This window comes from Myotis myotis, unplaced genomic scaffold (genome assembly GCF_014108235.1).
Source record: "Myotis myotis isolate mMyoMyo1 unplaced genomic scaffold, mMyoMyo1.p scaffold_m19_p_9, whole genome shotgun sequence".
Classification (NCBI taxonomy): Eukaryota; Metazoa; Chordata; class Mammalia; order Chiroptera; family Vespertilionidae; genus Myotis; species Myotis myotis.
Genome location: NW_023416401.1, coordinates 60,599,364 through 60,616,809, shown reverse-complemented (window position 1 = coordinate 60,616,809; position 17,446 = coordinate 60,599,364). Strand labels below are relative to the sequence as shown.

The window sequence follows — 17,446 nt, the reverse complement described above, 5'->3', positions numbered from 1 at the left end:
CCTGTGGATTCTGGGATGCATGCTGGATGGAGGGAACCCTCAGAGTCCTCAAGTCCTTTGGGGGCTTATCACAGCTCATTCCCCTCCTGGGATTCAGGAGAGTGTATGACGAATGCCAGTGGTCTCTGCCTGAGGTGAACTGCCTGCACAGCAGTGAGCAGCTCACCAGTCCCGCTTTCGGCTCATCTCATGGCCCTTTACGCTCACTCAAGATCAGGCAAGCCTGTGGCTGTTAAATCCAAAAATGTCAGGGTTTTAGAGTATGTTATTACTCATGCTTTTGTTTTTTTCTGATTCTAACACTTCTACAATAAGCAAATACTGTACAGCATCAAGAATACAGAATACAGAAAAGTATTTAAAAAAAGTCTGTCATTGATGTCATGATGATGACAATGATAACTAGCATTTACAGTGGGCATTGTGCTAAGCACTTTATGCATTGTTTTCCTTAAAACTCACAGGAATCCCATGGGGTAGGTGCTATTGTTGACTTCCACTTGACAGGCTGGGAAACTGAGGCACAGAGAAGTTAAGAACCTTGCCCAGGGTTACAGAGCTAGTTAGCAGGTGAACCTGTCTCAGGCCCAGGGAGTTTGTATCAAGAGCCCATCCAACTAGAGGAATCCAAAGGCAACAAAATCTCAGACATATGCCAAAGCAATTTCTTCACTGATACAGCTCCTCGGGCATTGGAAACTAAAGAGAAAATAAACAAATGGGACTACATCAAAATAAAAAGCTTCTGCACAGCAAAAGAAACCATTAACAAAACAACAAGAAAGCCCACTACATGGGAGAACGTATTTGCCAATGATATCACTGATAAGGGTTTAATCTCCAACATTTATAGGGAATTCATACAACTTAACAGAAGGAAGATAAATAATCCAATAAAAAAATGGGCAAAGGACCTAAATAGATACTTTTCAAAAGAGGACATTGAAAGCCAAGAGACATATGAAAACATGCTCAAAGTCACTAATCATCCGAGAGATGTAAATCAAAACAACAATGAGGTTCCATCTCACACCTGTCAGACTGGCTATCATCAAGAAATCAACAAACGACAAGTGCTGGTGAGGATGTGGAGAAAAAGGAACACTCATGCACTGCTGGTGGGCATGCAGACTGGTGCAGCCACTATGGAAGACAGTATGGAGTTTCCTCAAAAAGTTAATAATGGAACTCCCATTTGACCCAGTGATCCCACTTAGGAATATATCCCAAGAAAACAGAAACACCAATCAGAAAGGATATATGCACCCCTATGTTCATAGCAGCACAATTTACCATAGCTAAGATCCTGAAACAGCCTAAGTGCCCATCAGCAGATGAATGGATTAGAAAACTGGTACATGTACACGATGGAATACTATGCTGCTGTAAAAAAGAAGGAATTCTTACCATTTGCAATAGCATGGATGGAACTGGAGAGCATTATGCTAAGCAAAATAAGCCAGTCAATGAAAGAAAAATACCACATCATCTCACTCATTTATGGATAATTAAGACCATTATAAACTGATGAACAAAAATAGATACAGAGGCAGAGCAACATCGAACAGACTGTCAAACTACAGCGGGAAGGCCGGGGAGGGTTGGGGGATGGGGTAAGAGATCAACCAAAGGACTTCTATACATGCATATAAGTATAACCAATGGACACAAGACATGGGGGGGGGGTAAGGGAGGCCAGGGGAAGGTAAAGGGAAGAAAAAAAAAGGGAGACATATATAATACTCTTTGTAATACTTTAAGCAATAAAACAATTAAAAAAATGCACATTAAAAAAAAAGAACCCATCCATTAACTGCTCTATCATACCCCCCCTTGGCTTAGGGGTACATTCTGGGTCTTTTTATTTTCTTCTGGCTTTCATTTCCCTTAATATTCTGTAATAAACATGTTTCCAGCATTCTCTGCTATCAGCACAATGATATATATATTTTTATTGTTTAAAGTATTACAAATAGTAGTACATATGTCTCCCTTTTCTGCCATTGACCCCCCCCCCCCCGGCTCTCCTACCCCCTGGCACATGCCCTCACCACATCCCCGCCACCCCCCCCCCCCCTTGCAGTGTCTGTGTCCATTGGTTATACTTATATGCATGTATACAAGTCCTTCGGTTGATCTCTTACCTCCCCCACCGCCACCCTCACCTGCCTTCCCGCTGTAGTTTGACACTCTGTTTGATGCTTCTTTGTCTCTGTATCTATTTTTGTTCATCAGTTTATGATGTTCTTTATATTCCACAAATGAGTGTGATCATGTGATATTTATCTTTCTCTGACTGGCTTATTTTGCTTAGCATAATGGTCTCCAGTTTCATTTATGCTGTTGCAAATGGTAAGAATGCCTTCCTTTTTATAGCAGCGTTGTATTCCACTGTGTAGATGTACCACAGTTTGTTTGTTTTTAATCCACTCATCTACTGATGGGCACTTAGGCTGTTTCCAAATCTTAGCTATTGTAAATTGTGCTGCTATGAACATAGGGATGCATATATCCTTTCTGATTGGTGTTTCTGTTTTCTTTGGATATATTCCTAGAAGTGGGATTACTAGGTCAAATGGCAGTTCCATTTTTAATTTTTTGGGGAAACTCCATACTGTCTTCCATAGTGGCTGCACCAGTCTGCATGCCCACCAGCAGTGCACAAGTGTTCCTTTTTCTCCGCATCCTCACCAGCACTTGTCGTTTGTTGATTTGTTGATGATAGCTATTCTGACAGGTGTGAGTTGGTACCTCATTGTTGTTTTGATTTACATCTCTCGGATGATTAGTGACTTTGAGCATGTTTTCATATGTCTCTTGGCCTTATGTTCTCTTTTGAAAAGTGTCTATTTAGGTCCTTTGCCCATTTTTTGATTGGATCATTTAACTTCCTTTTGTCAAGTTGTATGAGTTCCCAATATATTTTGGAGATTAAATCCTTATCGGAGATAACATTGGCAAATATGTTCTCCCATGCAGTGGGCTTTCTTGTTGTTTTGTTGATGGTTTCTTTTGCTGTGCAGAAGCTTTTTATTTTGATGTAGTCCCATTTGTTTATTTTCTCCTTAGTTTCCATTGCCCTAGGACAGGGGTGGGGAACCTTTTTTCTGTCAAGGGCCATTTGGATATTTATAACATTATTTGAGGACCATACAAAATTATTAACTTAAAAATTTGCCTGCTGTATTTGGTCAAACATTTAATTAACTCACCCCTAATGCCTTGGCAGGTCCAGACCAACTATTTCTCGGTCCTTATACGGCCCAGGGGCCGGATGTTCCCCACCCCTGCCTTAGGAGCTGTATCAGTAAAGATATTGCTACAACAAATGTCTGCTATTTTGGTGCCTATGGCTTCTTCTAAGATTTTCATGGTTTCCCATCTTACGTTTAAGTCCTTTTTTTTTTTTTTAATATATTTTATTGATTTTTTTACAGAGAGGAAGGAAGAGAGAGATAGAGAGTTAGAAACATCGATCAGCTGCCTCCTGCACACCTCCCACTGAGGATGTGCCCGCAACCAAGGTACATGCCCTTGACCGGAATCGAACCTAGGACCTTTCAGTCTGCAGGCCGATGCTCTATCCACTGAGCCAAACCGGTTATGGCAAGTCCTTTATCCATTTTGAGTTTATTTTTTGTATGGTGTAAGTTGGTGGTCTAGTTTCATTTTTTTGCATGTATTTGTCCAATTTTCCCAACACCATTTATTGAAGAGACTGTCTTTACTCCATTGTATGTTCTTGCCTCCTTTGTCAAATATTTCAATGATATTTCTTAACAACTCCCTATTTCTTGTCATAGATTCACCTGGGGCCCGTTTTGGCCTTGGCGATATTTTCATGAGGCTGAACAGTAGAGTCTAGAGTTGCCCTAGTGGCCTGGCTTATGGGCCCTCCCTTGCTGTTAATGATCTGGGGCAACTCATCTATACTTATCTGGGCACAGTCTTATTGTCCATAAAGTAGGGTGAATAAACACTCAGATGAGATGCCAGGTGTGGAAGTGATGTGAAGATGTATATAGCACAGTGATTTCAACCAGTGTGTCACAAGAATTTCAACCAGTGTGCCTGTGTAACACCTGACTGTTAGTCAGGGGCACTGCCTTTTTACCCTTGGATTGTAAAAAAACAAACAACAGCAACACAACAATAGCCATCTGGTGTGAATGAATCAAAATTATACCTATTATTTTTCTCAGAGCGGCAAAAAATACATATTTTTGGTGTGCTGCGGAATTTTAGTCATTAGTTTATGTGTGCCATGAGATGGAAAAGGTGAAACTTGGTGATTTAGCGTTACGAAAAAGCTTTAAGGAGGGAGGCGCGCTGCTATGCTGTCTTCACAAATACTTGCCAATAAGTCCTTCACCCAATTCAGATGCAAGAGCAGCACTGTTGCTAGGCTGCTTCCCTTTGCCAGCCTGGGTGGGGTGGGGCTCCCAGAGCCCCTTGGAAGGGGCTGGGAGAGTTGGGGGAGAATACTGGAAGCTGAGCTTGGGTTCCCAAAGCCCAGTGCTCAGACCAGTGAGCCAACACCCTCCCTGCCTGTCTTTCTTCTCGAGGCAGTCGAACTGTGTGGATTATATGATGCACGAGTTCCAGGGAAAGGAGTTGATGAGGAAGAGCCAGTACCACCTGCACTTCCACCTGCCCATGAAGATCATCCCCATGTAAGGAGCCTCTCCCTGGGCCGAAAGGGCGGTTCTGCCCAAGGCTGTGCCGGCCGTGCCGCTAGTGCCCTTCCGAAATCCCTGAGCCACCCTGTGGGGCCACCCAGGGTCTGACACTGGCCTGGTGCTTGATGTCCTTAGCTCCTATCAGCCTCACAACTGGGTAGGTGGGCATGAGCATTAGGTAAGTGATTTGTCCCCATTTTACAGATGAGGAAATTGAGGTTCAGAGAGGTCAAATGGAAGTAGTGAGTGGTTCTGTTTGCCCCCTCAGCCTTTAGCTTCCCCAACACGGCTCCTCCTGGGGCCGGGCTGAACACACCTGGCAGTTTCATCCACAGGACACAGATGCCTCACACAGTGGGGACAGGGATTAAGAGCCACAGCAGGAAACTGCTCTTTCTGCCTGCCCAGGCCTGGGGGATGGGGAGGGCGGCCCCTCTGTCACTCCTGGAGCATGCAGCTGTCCCTGCCTTGATTTCAGCCTGACCCTGCCTGCTCGCTGCTCCTGCAGCTCCTCCCCTGCTGTGCCCTCTGGAACTTCTCATCCTCTCTCTGTGCTGTGGCCTGTTAGCCCCTACCCTTCAAAACACCCTAAAAGAGAGGAGTGCTGGGCCGCTGGCTCCCTTCCCAGAGCACACCTTGTGTGGGAGCGCCAGCTGCCTGATGCAGGTGGCTGGGACCAGGAGCCAGATCCTGTGATACATGCATGTGTGGCCTGGTCAGGAAGGGCCATGGTGGGTCTGTCCTCGGGGGACCATCCCCAGAGCAGGCCATGGGGAGCACCACAAACTAGAAGGCAGCCCCTGCCCTCAGCAACCTGAAGTTTAATAGAGAACATGGTTTAAATGAAAAGCATGAAAGGGTACATTACATAAATTTTGGTCAAGATTTAATTGATGAATAGCCCATGTACATGAATGATGAAAGATTTTATAATCTTAAATTTTGACCTGGAAGCTTTGCTTGATGTAGCCAAGCCGTCACCAGTCTATTTTCTTGGACATTTGAATTCCTGAGGGTGCATAAAAGGCCTGGACCAAAATGCCAAGAAGCTTGCCCGTGTTCTCCTATTTATATGCTCAACCCACAACCTGGAGGACATCTCCAGGTTGTTGGAGAACATAGTCAAATAATGTTCAATTACCTTCATGAAAGGGTAGCCTGGGCCCAGTTCACCAAATGCACCATCTTGTTCCCACTGCAGTCCTAGGAGGTGGAGGTGATGCCATTGTGGAGATGGGGAGACCAAGACTCCATGATGGGGTGTCACTTCCCAGGGTGCTCCTCACTTCGTAGCTCTCACCTGTTGTGTCTGTTCCTCACACTCTCGGCCCTGACAAAAGAGGCAGAATGGGAGGTGACAGCTAGAGGGGTGACTGAGAATATTCATGAGGAACTGGACAGAGCTATGGACTGACAGCAGGAGGGAGAGGACAGCACCTCCCTCTCTCTTCCGCAGAGGTAGCAACGCGGTAGAATTTCACGGTGACTGGGTTATTTTTAAGCCATGGGTCACATCATTTGGAAAGGGCTGTGGCTGGAGTCGGGGTGAAGGTACCAGCTCTGTTGGTAACTAGGACATAATTCCCAGCAAAGGTGAGATAACATCACTTGCCCTGCTGGGCCCAGAAGTGAGGGTACATCAAATGGGAGTGTGTGGGGTGTTGGAAAGTCAAAATGGTAGTGCCCTTTAATTGCCAGATCTCTGGCTTAGCCAGCTTTGTGGCAGCAAAGAAGCTATTGGAAGGCAGCATTGAGGCTTGCTGGGAAGGCTGAGTGAGGCCTGGCCTGCGCCAGAAGCTGTTTTCTGTGCTCAGGGCAGGTCCTTGGAGAGAGAGAGTTGTGCAAAGGGGCCCTGATGTCTCGTAGCACCCTCGCCCACTTCCCCTCTCTCCATTCTGGAGCACTAGAGCAGTTGCTAGAATCAATGTTATAGTTTCCAATCAAGTCCTACTCTCCTCGCCTTCTGTGGGCCATTTTCCCAATAAAAGGTCTGCAAAAGCCGCTGCCTGTCTCATCTCCCCGTCCCATGATGTGGAGGCTGACTGGCTATATCACAGGACAGGCTTCCTGCTTTGGGAGCCCTGTCTCATACCAGTGTCATATGTGGGTATCTTCCCACATATGATGCTAGTATGAGGGCCAGGGTCCCATGTCTCCTGAAGCCTGCTGGAGTTGCTCAGTAGTGGGCCTGGTGTGTGTGTGTGTGCGCGCGCACGCGCGCTTGTGTGAGTGAACTCCTGATTGCTTTCCCTTCCTGCTCTGAGTCTGTTCTGTTTTTGGTTGGGCTCTTCTCGCTCTCATTACCTCCCACAGGAATCACGGGTGTGAGGTTGTGAAAGTGGAGTTTTTAATGCAGCGGTTCAAGAAGATTGGGCATTTTCTGACTGTCACTAAGGACGGGAACCTGCAGTTCTGGTCAGAGTCCTTCTCTCTGATCAGCTCCTTTAAGGTGAGTTGGGCCCACATGTGGAGCACAGATGGGGTGGTCAGAGAGCCTCTGCCTTCGCACTGTGGTTCAGGGTGGCTCCTTCTCAGGGTTTGTGGACTAGGCAGTCCGCACTTGCAGTCACACTCCTGGGTCCAGGTTCTGGCTTCACTGTGGAACCATGAGCCTCATATTCCTCCTCTGTAAGCAAGATTCCACCTGACGTCCATTCTACGTGGATGTCCAACAGACACCTCAAACCCAGTTTGTCCAAACTAAATGTCACAGTGGCCCTCCCTGCCCACCAAGCTTCTCCTGTGCCCCCACCTCAGTGAGAGGTTTCTGTGTTGGAGATCAGCCCCCTTTCCTTTCTTTGTTGCACCCACTCCATCACCAAATCCTGCAGATGCAATCCTTTGCCTGGCCCAGGCAGGAAATCACAGTGGTTGTGAGCCTGGCCGCTGGAGTCTGACTACCTGGCTTAGAACCCCAGTGCACCACCTTCCAGCTCTGTGACCTCCGACCAATTACTATAGAGCTCTCCGTGCCTCCTTTTCCTCATCTGTCCAATGGGGTAGTAATCCCTCAAGGGTAGTGGGAGGATGGATGACATAATACATGCATGGAGCTTGGAGCAGGGCAAGGCACACAGCAAGCGCCCGATGCACATAAGCTGCCCTCGTCATTGTCTTTGTGTCGTCAGTTCCTGGCCGAGCGCAGTGAGGGACAGAACACTCAGGCAAACCCACTGTGTGTGTGTGTTGCCAGGCCAGTCTAGCAGATGAGGAAGGCGCAGCTCTCTGGAGAATAAAGGCTTATTGAGATGCTGCCAGCAGCGTGAGGGCTTCATCAGCTCTGTGTAACTGCAGCGTTTCCAGTTGCATCAGGGGTTATGACTTGGGCAGGAGGGTTCTGGGTGGTCTCCCCCACTGCCTCCCAGTTGCCTGTGGTGGGAACTAAAGTCTGGGGATGTCCAATGACTCTCCTGGGTGCTCTTGGTAGCCCAGGACCAAGGGGGATTCGTACTGTGTTCCCGAGGCTGGAGTTTCGGGCACACTCCACACGCTTTTTCTCTGTGTGTTTATTGGGAGAGGGGGCACATTGTAGCCTGAGCTTCTGGTTGTGGCTGCTATATGGCCGGCCCCCTTAGTGCCCTCTAAGGGCCAAAGCCTGGGAGGGCCAAGGACGACAGAGGGAGGCTCCTCTGGAAGGTCCAACAGACCTGGGCATTCATTCTTCCCCGAGGGGCTGCTTTCAAGTAGATGTGTCAAGAGTGAGTCACCATCCACGACCACCAGCTGCACACCCATGGTCACGCAAATGGAAGGCCCGGATATGGGGTCGGGTCTGGGCTTCACCTATGAGTTGTGCAACCTCAGGCAGGCCACTGAGACTCCCTAGGGCTCTCGCTCTCTCATCTAAACACGGGGTGACGGATGTTACTGTCACCTCCCTTGTGTGCAGGTTAGATCCCAGCCCTGGGCAAGAGAGGGGCCTCAGGGGGCCCTGGTCCATTGTCCTCACTGCCCAGCCAGTAGTGCAGGCCTCTGCTTTTCGTGCTCTGAGTTTTGTTGGAACATTATGCTTCCTGCCTCCGCCTTTGCCATCCCTTCTGGATATCCACCTACAGGAGCGGCCTTAAAATGCCCCCTCCCTTCTTTTTCAGATGGAACCCCTCTCTTCCTTCAGTTCAGAACCTGTGTTATTCAGGGAATAAAATACAAGTTTCTCAGCTGGCCACCCCTAAAGTCATCTCCCATCTCCTCCCACCCAAGACTGTCAGGCGGCCTCCTCTTCCCTGGACATAGCAGTTCATTTCTGCTGACATGCCTTTGCTCGTGGTGTCCAGCCTGGACTGCCAGCTCCAATCTGCCTGCATGTGTTAAGTGAGGCTGGCACCAGAGCGTGGAAGGGCTTCGAGCCTGCCAAGCTCCTGCCACGGGCACTCTAGATAGTTTCGCTTTTATGATTCCATTACTTCCTCACAGCCTGACAGGATGCTTTCTCCTTAATTAGCCACGGTGACCAGGTGACACCAGCAGGTGGCAAACAAGATTTAGACAAAACAAAATGAATACACTGTTATATGTCAATTATATCTCAATAAAACGGGGGGTGGAAGGGGGAGGGAGATTCAGGCATCCAGAGGGACAGATAGTGGAAAGTCGGTCTTCCTCCCCCAGCCCTAGTTCCTCTCCTGGGAGGCAACTGCTGTGACTAGTTTTGGGTGCTCTTCCATGGATAGCCTATACATATACCACCCCCTTTCCTTTTCAATATGCAAATGGTAGCACATTATATTGGTGCTTTTCACCTTGCTTTTTCACGTAATAATATATCTTGGCAACTATTCTTTATTGGTATGTGCACAGCTCCTCACAGTTAATGTGTGGGTGGTGCCCCTTGCATATACGTCTCAGTGAATACATGTGCGCATGTCCATAGATGTGTCCTGGAAATGGATCCCAGGATCACAAACTGCACATTTAAAACTTTGACCAGCTTGTCAAACTGCTCTAAAAAGGGGTTGTAAAGATACCAGTTTTTGCCCTAACCAGTTTGGCTCAGTGGATAGAGCTTCGGCCTGCAGACTGAAGGATCCCAGGTTCGATTCTGGTCAAGGACATGTACCTTGGTTGCGGGACCATCTCCAGTAGGGAGTGTGCAGGAGGCAGCTGATCGATGTTTCTCACTCATCGATGTCTCTAACTCTCTATTCCTCTCCCTTCCTCTCTGTAAAAAAAAATCTATAAAACATATTAAAAAAAAAAAGATACCAGTTTTTTAAAGCCCATTTTATAGACATGGAAACTGAGACTCGGCGAGGATAGGGCGTTTATCTAAAGCTCCATTGTTAGTAGTTGGTGGTCACACGGGGCTCCATGACCAGGTCTCTGCCTGCTTCCAGGGCCTCGGCTGGCAGGGTGGGTTCTCCGGGAGCAGCCTCCCCAGCCCAGGTCTCTGCTCTTCTTCTGGCCAGCTTAACCAGATACAGCCGCTCTACAACCAGCAGATGTGGGTCATCGACATGGTATGTCTCCACAACATGAATCTAGTTGCGATTGCATCCACTGACCAGAAGATAGGTGAGTCCCTGGTGGCTGCCCCGCCTGCTCTTGGCCATTGGGAGTCATGCACCTGCATGTGGGAAGATCTGTCACTGAGCCAACTTTGAGCATGGATTAAAGTCCTCGGGGGTATTGCCGGGTGGTGAGCAGTGACTGCTCATTGTCACCAGAGACCCCGAGGCCGGGGATGTGGCTTTGGCTTCTATGCATGCCTCTCCTCTGTCTTTCCCCAGAGTTCTTTGATGTTAGTAATCGTAACTGTACCCGGGCCTTCACCTTCATTGATCTGGACAGCTGCCCTCTGGTTATGGACTACTGGTGAGTCTCATGGGAGATCGGTGCAGGGTCTTGGCAGCGGCCACATCAGTCAGTGGGGTTGGAACCCACAGAAAGCCTTGCTGGAAACAGTCCTGGAGAGATTCCCATCCTGTGTGCCTGTGTCCTCTTTCCCCCAAGCGGCTTCTCTTTCAGGGTCACCTTTCGCCGTCAATCAGACCACAGAGTCATCATCAGCCCTCTTCCTCTCCCTCTCCCACCAAGTCAGCCACCGAAGCCTGGCAGAGGCTTGTCCCACTGCGGGCGAGGATCTGGAAGCGTCACGTCCATCGCTAGGGGTGACTTGATAAAGAGCAGCTGGAGGACCAGGGACTCATTGATTGTGGTTTTTAAAAAATGCTGATTTCTTTTGGCCCTGGTTCATCGATGTTGTGGATCTGGGTAGCTGGGCCCATGTTCATCAGCTGTTGAGAGCAAGAACTGCCCTCAGTCCCTGGGTGTTCATAGGCATGGAGCACGGGGAGGGGGTGAGGACTGCAGCGGGGTGCGCCCAGCCGGCTCCATGGCTTCTCTGTCTCCATCTTTCCCAGGTCTGACTATCACAGAGGCGTGTTCTGCTTCGGAGACACCAAAGGCAACGTCATCGTCTTCACCTCCGACAATGTGGCCAATGGGCTGTTCAACCCCCGAATCCTCCCCAGGACCTCCAAGTGGGGTAGCTAACACATTGGGGAATGGCTCTGCCCTGGGGTGTTCTTCCCTCTCCCCACCTCCCTGCTCCAGGGCCCCTGGCTTCTTCAGAAGCTCGGGCAACATTGCACTACACGGTCAGCTCAGAGTGGCCTGTGGGAACCGAGGAGATGGGGTGACAGCAGGAGGCAGGAGGGGTCTGAGGAGATAGGCAATCACTCTGAAGGTGGGAGGTTGTACAGGTAAGGGCCAGGGGAGTGGGGCTTCAGGACCCTCCTCATCCCGGGAATGAACCCATGCCAGCTGTGTGACCTTGGAAAGTCACTCACCTGCTCTGGGCCCTAGGATGCTGGTGCTAACTTCCTCTGTCATTGTGAGGAGGGTTCTGCTCTCCTTGGCGGTGAGCTGCCTTTGGGTGGTTAGGGGTGGGTGGAGCACCTGCCCTGAAAGTGAGCACATCACCTCCTCTAATTCCCCACCCACTGCCTGGAGGGAGCTGCTGTTGCCACAGCCCTTGAAGAGCAGAGGAGCAGAGGTTTACAGGGGTGGAGCTTTTGCACAGGCCCCACAGGGCTAAGTGGTGGCTGAGATCTGAGCAGGCGGTCTGCTCCTGAGGCTGCACTTGAACCACTTGCTAAGCTGCACACCAAGCTCACCAAATATTAAAGGATGCTGTGTGGGATGCTCTGCCAAGGGGCACTAGATGCTGAGGCCCTGGGGCTTGGGACATTTGGGGACTCATCTGAGCTGGATCAAACCTTCAGTTCGCAGTGTCAGGCTTCCAGGTTGCTCCATCCAGACCACCAGAGTGGCCCCTTAGGCTTCCAAGTCATAGTGTCTGAACAGGACATCCTCCTGGGCTCCCAGGCCTCAGTGACACCTCCTGCCAAGCTTGTTGGGACAGTGTCCCTCCTGGTTGGACAGAAAACGCATCCTGCCCTGGATGCAGCAGGGGGCTGGCACCCCCCTGCTATGTTCCTGCCTCATCAGCCTCTGCTCTGGTCACTGTTTGCCACCCTGGGAGTTGGCATGGGCAGGGCCTTGTAGTCTTTGAGCTGAGGTGATGAATGGGAAGTTAGGTGGTGGATGGGAGCAGATGAAGCTGAATTGTTGGACGGGCGTCCTTCCATGCCACATGCTGATTGAAGGCTGGGGACAAACACGAAGGTAGGCCAAGCAGCATGTTAACTTGGGAGGAGTTGGACAGACCAGCTCTGTGTGACCTTGAACCCATTGCCTAACCTCTCTGTGCCTCAGTTCCCTTATTCAAATAGGGATGAGCATACTCAATCTATAGCTTTGCTGTGAGATGGAAAGAGAGTACATAGTGTGAGGCATATGGCAAGTGTCCAGTGACGGTCTCCCCTGCTCTCTGGGGCTCTCCCAGCCGAGTGGGCCGAGTGGCAGCCACGGGCAGGCTAACATGTTCACTGCACAGCCCAGCCACAACTAAGCTTCCTTCCTCCCACACTCATGCAGGGCCTGCCCCATTTTAGTGGGCAACACTCCATCCCTTGGGATTTCCTTTTCAAGCCTCTTCCGGCCCTTGCGAGATGGGGCTGGTGACCTGGCAGCAGAAAATGCTTGTCATAAGGCCCTGGATCCCTCTTTTCTCCATTTCATCTGGAAGCTTCTCTCACACCCAAGCCCAGACTGTCCTGGCCCTTCCGACCTACCTCCTTAAACCCTGCTTTGTCCCCTGTCACTGCTGTTTCAGCCCGTCTGTGTCAAGCTGTGCAGCTGGCACCAGGGGCCGGCGAGTGCTTCCCCAGAGGCCCCTCAGCAGCCTTGCATGGGAGGTTTCTAGAGCCAGGAGACCTGAGGTCCCCGAGGGCAGGTTGCGCCTAGTGCGGTTCCTCCTGATGTGCTCAGTTACAGTGCTTTTGTTTGCTGGGCAAAGGTGGGCATGCAGTTTGAAGCCTGATGGGAAACCCCCAAAGGACTATTTTCAGAATGAATAGAGCCTAGGACCGTAATTCATTTTCATGTCAGAAAAGTTGGAGTTAACTAACAGAATCAACTTGTTTAGATTGTAGCAGCTGGGGAGAGAGTGGGGAACCCGGAGACCTGGTTCCAGCTCTGCTGTGAGCTGGCGGGGGACTCTGGGCGGTAGTGTTAACCTGCTGGGTCTGTTTTCTGGGTGTTGACTTCCCCCCATGAACTCATCAGGACACAGTGAGGTTTGAACGAGCATTTGGATGGAAAAGCCTTTTCAGTTGCATAGGAATTGCAGGCAGACTCCGGTATCTTCTGAGGTTTTGCTTGTCTGGCAGAGGGGGAGAACTGGTGACATGGACCTCAGTTTTCTCTCCTAACAGATTACTGGACCAATATTTCCATACAGAAGCTCTTAAACGAGAAGTCCCCTTTGTATAAAAGTTACCGACTGAAGGTAAGTTGTAGCTTTCCTCAGCCTGTTACCATGATAATTATTTGTACACACACCTGTCAAAAATGAATGCAAAGGGCCCTGGCCAGTTGGCTCAGTGGTGAGAGTGTCGGCCCACGGACAGAAGGGTCATGGATTCAATTCCTGGTCAAGGGCATGTACCTCGGTTGCAGGCTCATTCCCTGGCCCCAGTCAGGGTGTGAGAGGGAGGCAATCAATCAATGTGTCTCTCTTGCATCAGTGTTTCTCTCTCCCCTTCTCGCTTCCCTCCAGTCTCTTAAAAAAAAAAATCAATGGAAAAAAATATCATCAAGTGAAGATTTAAAAAATGCATTAAAAAAAATAAATGCAGAGAGTGGATTTGGCCCCTGTGCTCAGTCATGGGCCGTGGGGCTTGGTCTCTAGGAATGGGTGGAGTTGGATCCTACCAGCTTTTTCTGTATCCCAGGCGTGGCCATCTCTCTCAGCGCCTTCATTGCTCAGCCCTGGTTCCCGCAGACACCGCCTCTCTCCTGGATGGCTGCAGCGGCTGCTCGCTGTTCCCCATGCCCTTTCTTCACGCGGTGCTTTCTCCAGCAGCCAGTGGAATTAGGAGCTGGAAATACAGTCATGTCGCTGCTTTGCTCAAAATCCCCAGTAGCTTCTCTCTAAAACACACTAAGCCCTTTCCTGCCTCAGGGCCTTGACACCTGCTGTTCTTCAGGCTGCATGCTCTTCTCTAGGTACCTGTATGCCTGCCTTTCTATTTCCTTCAATTCCCCAACCTACCTGCCTGGAACAGCCCTGCTGCCTGCCTCTGCCTTTACTCCTTCACCCTGCAGAATCCTGACACCAACTACAGTGTGTGTGTGTGTGTGTGTTTTCCACACCACCATGCAATTCTCTAACTGGGTGTCCTAGAGTTCAACACAGTTCCTGCAGGTGAAGGTCTGTCCCACAGGCTGCCCTCCACTCCAGATGCCAGTCACAAGTCCAGGCTGTTACCTGTGCTTCTGACTTGCTGGCTACAGAACGTAGGTTCCCATGATCCCCTCCCTCCTTGGGTTTGATTAATTTGCTGGAGCTGCTCACAGAACTCACAGAAACATCATGCTTACTAGATCACTGATCATATTATGAAAAGCTGTAATTCAGGAGCAGTCATACGGAAGAGATTTGTAGAGCGAGGTATGTGGGAAGGCACTTGCAGTTCCATGGCCTCTCTGAGAGCACCACTCTCCTAAAAATCTCCACATTCACCAACCGGAAGCTCTCTGAACTTTTTATGAAGGCTTCGTTACAGAGACCTGATTGCTGCAATCATTGGTTATTGGTGATTGAATTCAGCCCCCACTTCCTCTCCTCTCCCTGAAACTAAAGGTTCCAATTATCTAGTCACATGACTGGTTCCCCTGGTAACCAGCCCCATCCTTAGGTGCTTTCCAAAAGTCACCTCCTTAACATAAACTGGGGTGTGGTTGAAAGGGGCCAGAACACCCCCTTGATATGTGGGTCTTGGCCTTTGTTGCCCAAGTGCACCAGATAACATTCTCACTATTCCACGCCATGTCCTGACAAAGATGGAGGGCAGCGGAGGGGCCAGGAAGCAAAGGTTCATCGGCGCCGGGGCTCCTGCAGATAACAGAACTCACAGACTCAAATTCATCCTTTCTCCTGTCTGCGAGGGGTCGACAAACAATCTTAGTATTGGCCTGACTTGCCTGATAAGCAAGAGTTCACATGACAGCAGCCTTTTCACTGACAAGCAATGGCCACACCCTCCTGGTCATGGGGTCTGGGCTAGGGCTGGGGCCATATCACTTGGTCAGAGCTGTGCTCATTAGAAGCCACTGGACTCAGCGATCCCCTGGTCCCTCCAGTCCCCAACACCTGCCACGTCCCAGGGGCAGGGCTGAAAGGCCGTCCTCAGGTGGGACTCCACCACTGCTGCTCTCTTCCCAGGCTCTCCATCACAACTGGTGTCAGCAGGTCAGGTTCATCCCCGAGATGAACCTGGTGGCCTCCTGTTCAGCTATCCAGAAGTCCTCTTTGGTGCTGACAGTATTACCATCCAAAGCCTCTGAGACCACCAGGTAAGAAGCACCTTTCTCTAGGCCAGTGGTTCTCAACCTTCTGGCCCTTTAAATACAGTTCCTCATGTTGTGACCCAACCATAAAATTATTTTTGTTGCTACTTCATAACTGTAATGTTGCTACTGTTATGAATCGTAATATGATATGCAGGATGGTCTTAGGCGACCCCTGTGAAAGGGTCGTTCGACTGCCAAAAGGGTCACGATCCACAGGTTGAGAACCGCTGCTCTAGGCTAAGGTGGTGGGGCTGGAAGGGAGGTGGGTAGGGGTCTGGCTTCACTTCATTCAAAAGGGGTCATCCCTACCGAGGGTGGCCCCACCTCTGAGTCAGTGGCATTGCTTGTGGGCAGCTCATTGTCTACGAACCACACCGGGTCCAAGGCAGCACTACCTGTCCGATGGGCCAACAGTGGGCTGTTACAGCATGGGCTCTGGAGTCTGAGTTTTGTTTTTGTTTTTGTTTTTGTATATGCATATACATTGTCCTGGAAAAAAGTTAAAACATTATAAATAAAACTGGAATCCTGCAGCCCTCCTCCCTTTACCTAACCCCAGTGACTCACTCCATCATCGAAAGTCCCAGTTCTATGATTTTAGTATTCACCCCGCACTTGGCACTTTGCGGGAGGTACGTCCTCCTGAGGATCCCTTTAGCTGGGTGTCCCTGCCTCTGCAGTTTTCTTGTTTTCCCACCTTTTTACATCTGGAGCCTTTGGTCTGTGACATTTTGCTCCTTAACGGGCTGAATAATGAGCTGTAGCTCCTTGTCTTGGGGGAACAGCGGGAGCTTTAAGGCTTGTGCTGGGGTGCAGCTGGGTCAGGTACAGTGTGGAGATTGAGGGCCATTTTGGCCCAGTTTCTGTCTGTTCCTTCTTATCCTGGTTGTTTTCCAGAGGGAATCCAGTCCTAGGATGGTAGCGCTAATTTAGGTCCAGCTCTTCGTTTTACACTGGAAACTTGAGGCTTAGGGAAGGCAGGGGAGGTGACTGGCTTGGAGCAGACCTTTGAGCTGGGGTTGCATCCCAGGCCTCATTGTAAGTCCACTGTCTTGTTAACCAGAGTATTCTGTGCACATTCCCACCCAAGTCCTGGAACTAACTGCAGGTTAGGGGAGGGGGCCTCGGAGAATATCTGTTGTGGTGGGGGCGTTTCAGTCTTGGCTTCAGTGCTTTTAGTGGGGCTGTGGGGTGGGATTTTGCTTGGAGCTGGTTGGCTGAGTGTCATCTCTCTGCTGTGGTGCTAGTATTATCTCATGTCTGTGATATGTGTTTCGTCAGCTTCGTGTTTTATTGGGTCTCAACAGCAGGAGGCTATCAGGAGGATCACCTCACTGTGGCCCTGAGGCCTTCTCTGGTCAGGCCCTGCTGCCTTCCTGAGCACACCTCTCCCACCTTTCCACTCCAGCCACACTGGCCCCCTGTGGTTCAGGCGTGCTCCTGCCCCAGGGCCTTTGCATCGCTCCTCTCTAGTGATATGCTCTTTTTTTTTTAAAATAGTTTTTGTTTTTTAAACATTTTTTATTATGAAAAATTTCAAACACATACAAAAGTAGAGATAGTAGTATAATAATTTAATATCATTAGTAGCTAGTCTAAGTTAATCTCTCCCCAAGTGTCTCAAAAATACCTTTTTACAATTATTTGGAATCAGATATAAACAGGGTTCTAGAATGGTTTTGAGCAGAGCAATGGTGTGGTGTGACGTGTAGGAGCATCCTTCTGTTGTTCTGTTGCAAGTAGAGTGCATGTGGGCAGGAGTTGAGATGGGGACCCAGTGAGGATGCCATTGCAGTAATTCAGGGTACATACGGTAGCAGCCTGCAGTAGACCAGTTGGGTGGAGATGGA

At 49.6% G+C, this 17,446-nt stretch overlaps 1 protein-coding gene across 1 annotated transcript in view; it reads left to right on the top strand.

Annotated features, from left to right (window-relative positions):
* The window catches only part of EFCAB8 (EF-hand calcium binding domain 8), a 57,292-nt gene that overhangs the window by 9,453 nt on the left and 30,393 nt on the right, over positions 1–17,446 (top strand). Inside the window, exons 4-10 of the mRNA XM_036322402.1 lie at positions 4,570–4,673; positions 6,993–7,128; positions 10,085–10,190; positions 10,406–10,490; positions 11,039–11,163; positions 13,457–13,530; positions 15,469–15,599. Coding sequence (XP_036178295.1) covers positions 4,570–4,673; positions 6,993–7,128; positions 10,085–10,190; positions 10,406–10,490; positions 11,039–11,163; positions 13,457–13,530; positions 15,469–15,599 — 761 coding nt within the window. The remainder of the gene's footprint in view (positions 1–4,569; positions 4,674–6,992; positions 7,129–10,084; positions 10,191–10,405; positions 10,491–11,038; positions 11,164–13,456; positions 13,531–15,468; positions 15,600–17,446) is intronic.